At 58.5% G+C, this 3,937-nt stretch overlaps 1 protein-coding gene across 1 annotated transcript in view; it reads left to right on the plus strand.

Annotated features, from left to right (window-relative positions):
* LOC104279874 (pleckstrin homology domain-containing family A member 6-like) overlaps positions 1 to 3,937 on the plus strand; it is a gene marked incomplete at both ends in the record, with an annotated part of 6,014 nt that overhangs the window by 1,116 nt on the left and 961 nt on the right. Inside the window, 2 exon segments of the mRNA XM_009877314.1 lie at positions 1,820 to 1,900; positions 3,525 to 3,593. Coding sequence (XP_009875616.1) covers positions 1,820 to 1,900; positions 3,525 to 3,593 — 150 coding nt within the window.

The raw sequence follows: 3,937 nt of genomic DNA on the forward strand, positions 1-3,937 counted from the left end.
CCCTGTCCCAAGCGACGTCCCTTTCCCTCCCAGCGCCGCATCTCTTCCCCTAACATCCATCCTCACCCTTCTTGGCATTAAAGCAGCACGAGTCGTCTTTGGTTTGCTTCTTCCATCCTTCCCGGCTGTAGGGCTGCTCATTGCTTGGCAGAAAAATCCCCCTGACAGTGCCTTCTGTGTGGTGTGCTGGAGCTGGGGGTGGGAGGGGGTCTGGGGTGAAGCTGGGGCAGTTGCCCACATGCCCAGACTCCCAGGAAGCTGCCCCTGGGCTGCAGGGGAGGCAGTCGACTCCGAAACCCTCCCAGGATCGGTCTGCACCACCTCAGGGTGCAGGACACCGGTGCACAATGCCAGTGGGGCCGTGTTCGTTGGCACGTCCTAAAACTCAGCCGTGCCTCTGGCATCGCTGCGAGCCAGGATGCCACAAGGGTCCCATGGAGAGCCAGATGGGTACGAGGTGGTTTTGGTGACATGCTGGCCTTGTTCCCCTTCGAAAGCGAGGGGCTTGACGCAGGGTGGATGTGAGGGACCTGCCAGGAGTGGCACCAAAGCATCAGCTCTCAGGTCGTTGTGTGCCAGGGGATGTTTGGAGGAAGGAGATGGATTGACTTCGGTGCAGGGGTGGGGACAGTCCAGCTGGGAGAGACCCCAGGGACTGGTGGAGTGGGAGCCTCAAGCACTGGCTGAAGTCAAAGCCGGGGACGGGAGCTGTCAGGCAGTGCCGCAGCACAAGCGCTTGCCTGCAAAAGCCAGGCTTGCACTAAGGGAGCTGCTCCAGAGACAATCTCATTAGTCTGCAAATCTCCATCGGTGCAGTAATCGCCAAGATCTGTGTCTGCCTTGGAGCAGAGCCAAGGACAGACAGGAGCACTCGCCGCAATAAAAGCTCTCTGGATTATTTCACAGCCATCGGCAGCAACGCTCGCTCTCCGAGGCTCTTTAAAACACTCCCTAAAAAGGCTTTGCATCTCCTCCTCCTCTCCTGCTGACCTCTGGAGAGACTAATTTGGAGTGACGCTGTCAAGTACCTCTTTTCAAACCGCTTGCTGCTTTATTTTCTCTCTCCTTGCTTGACCAGCCGTGGAGGATGGCTCCTTTGGCCGCGCCCCACCTTGCTGGCCTGTCCCTCTTCTCCAGTAGGGGTTTAGTCCCTGGTTTTTGATTAAATCACCATCACCCCTTGGATCTCGAGGGTCCTGGGGTGGGGTGCGAGGGGCTCCCCTCACATCGTGCCCGCTCTGGCCTGCGGGCTTCCGCAGTGTTTCTGCTGTGGTCAAAGGCAGCGGTGAAGCTCTGGTAACGATGGCTTTGAGGGGCTCCACCATGTGGTACCGGGGACCCCAGGCTTCAGTCACCTTCCCCTTATTCCCACAGCTCGTCTTCGCCTTGAGCGGGGCCGTCCCAGTCCCGTGAGGGCAGGGCACCCAGCTGTTTGTCAGCGTCTGTCTGTCTGCCGGGACCGGGCTGCGGCCGTGAGCATCTCTGTGCAAGCTCGTGTCTGTCTGTGCAGTTTGCGGCTGCCCAGCTCGGAGCTGGCTCGGTTTTATCTGTGTTTTCGCCTCAACAAAGTTTTGGAATGCAGCCATCGCAGGATTCTCTGGATTACACAAAACAGCGGCAGCAGTCCCCACGTGTCTCGAGCCCCTGGGACATCTCTTGGAGGTGGCATCTTGCATCCCGATGCCCTGAGGGCTCCTGGACTGAGCCGTCTCACTGCTCCGACGGCACCTGAGCACCGCAGCCCGTGAGCGCATCTCTGCTGCCTTCTGAGCTTCCCATCTCCGCTGACTTCTGAACTTTCCTTCCCTGTCTGCCGCAGATGAGCGAGAGCGAAACCCTGATCAGTATGGTGAACAGGATGGTGGAGACCTCCTCTCCTAGGGCTCAGCTCTACATGCAAGTAAGCCTCCGGCCGCCGGGCCGTGCATGGCTCGTGCATGGCAGCCACGCCAGCCGCCCCGCGCTCCATCCCTGAGGTCACCTCCTGCCATCTCCACTCATGCAGGCTCCAGCGTCCATGTGGCTCCGGCTCTCGGGGACTTGCTAGTCCATCACAGGCTTTGCTAATCCATCCATGAGCCATTAAAAGCTGGTAAATCCTTGCGCTGAGAGCACAAGGTGGAGACGCGGCGGTCCTGAACTCTGAACTGAGCTGGACTCAGGTGCTTTGCTCACCCTCTGTTGGCCGTTGTGTGTTGATGAGGCAAGAAGGTGTGGGATGGCTTAAAGACAAGAATCCAAGGCTCTTAAACCAAAGCAATAACTCCTGTAACAGGAAGAGGAAACAGCCTTTTACCCTTGAGGCTCAGGCTCGTTCTGTTCCCCATCCTGGAGAGGGCTGCAAAAGCATTGGGGTGTCCCTGCTGATGCTGGGCTGCAGCTCCAAGCGCAGGGAACGTGTCTTGGGGTTACTGTAACCTGCAGCCCAGCATCGGGCAGAGGGGTCCAGGAGCCCCACCATGCTGCCTAGGGCATCTCCTGGCTGTGTGAACATGCCAGGGCCATCATCAGAGTTTTGTCTTGTGGGGAAGGTGCCTATTTCCATCTGCTGCACATGGGGAGTGGGGATGCGCTGGAGGGGGAAGCTGGAGCTGCTGAGATGCTCTTGCTGCCCAGGCTGGAGCCCAGAGGCAGCAGCATCCCCATCTGCCAGGCTGTGCCTCCAGCCACGCTGGGCATTTCCCAGGTTCAGGTCTGTTTGCATTGTCCGATAGTTTTAAATGGCTCTGAAGTAGTGTCTTGCTTTCTAGCAATAATGATCCCCTTCTTCCTAACTTATGCCTTTCATCTCAAGATCTTGAAAGCATTTAATTGTTGAGATCCCATTAGTAATTTAGATTTCCAGGAAAGGAAAATGACTCACAGAGAAGCCGGATGGTAAATAGGCCCTGATGCAGCTGCTGATTTATAGGTGTTTCCATTCTGCTAAGTGCAATTACAGCTTAATCTTTGTATGCCTGCCTGTGAAACGGTGGCAGTTATATGCCAGGCAGCTACTGATTCATGAGGCATCTCTTTAACTCAGCTCTTGGCGTCCTGCAGAGAGGTTGTCTCCGGCTGATTCCCGATGGACACCGGGGCTGGGAACGGGGAGGGAGGTTGTGCCTTCGTCCGAGCCACCGGGCAGGGCCAGGGTGAGAGCTCCAGCTTTGTATGCCTGCCTGTGAAACGGTGGCAGTTATATGCCAGGCAGCTACTGATTCATGAGGCATCTCTTTAACTCAGCTCTTGGCGTCCTGCAGAGAGGTTGTCTCCGGCTGATTCCCGATGGACACCGGGGCTGGGAACGGGGAGGGAGGTTGTGCCTTCGTCCGAGCCACCGGGCAGGGCCAGGGTGAGAGCTCCAGCACCGACATCCCACGCTGCCGGCAGCACCCATGCCCGGCTGCAGGGAGCACCCGCCGCCTCCGGAGACTCGGCTCTTGCCTCTTTGCCTGCTCATGGGGATGAGGAGAGGGGCCGGGAGCTGCTTCGCCCTCCCCAGCAGCTCCTGGAGCCGGGCTCACCCCACGCTCTGCTTGCAGGTGACACCCTTCCCAGAGGCCTACAGGGAGACGTTGCATGCCTACAAGATAAGCGAGCAAGACACCGATGTAAGAGCAAGCATAAAAAATGCTGTTGTCCCTGTCCCCTGCAGCACCCCGCTGTCTCCACAGAGAAGGCTCCCGCACAGCCGGAGCGGGACCTGGAGCTGCCCCAAGTGTGGTGCTCAGCTTAGCTGCTTGGTCTAGCCCCATGTGCAGATTTGGCCCGTGCCACGCTGGCCAGGGACGAGGTCCCTGCAATGAGAGCAGAAGGCTGGAAGCCAGGACCACGTGTTGTCCCATCAGACCAACCCCGGCGGCGGCATCCCGGCTGCATCCCGTCTCTCCCGGCTGAGCAAGGGGCCCTTTGTGGAGGTGAACGCTGTTGGTGGGCTCCGACCCTCCCATCGCGT

The sequence above is a fragment of the Apaloderma vittatum genome, unplaced genomic scaffold (assembly GCF_000703405.1).
Source record: "Apaloderma vittatum isolate BGI_N311 unplaced genomic scaffold, ASM70340v1 scaffold26099, whole genome shotgun sequence".
NCBI classification, from domain to species: Eukaryota; Metazoa; Chordata; class Aves; order Trogoniformes; family Trogonidae; genus Apaloderma; species Apaloderma vittatum.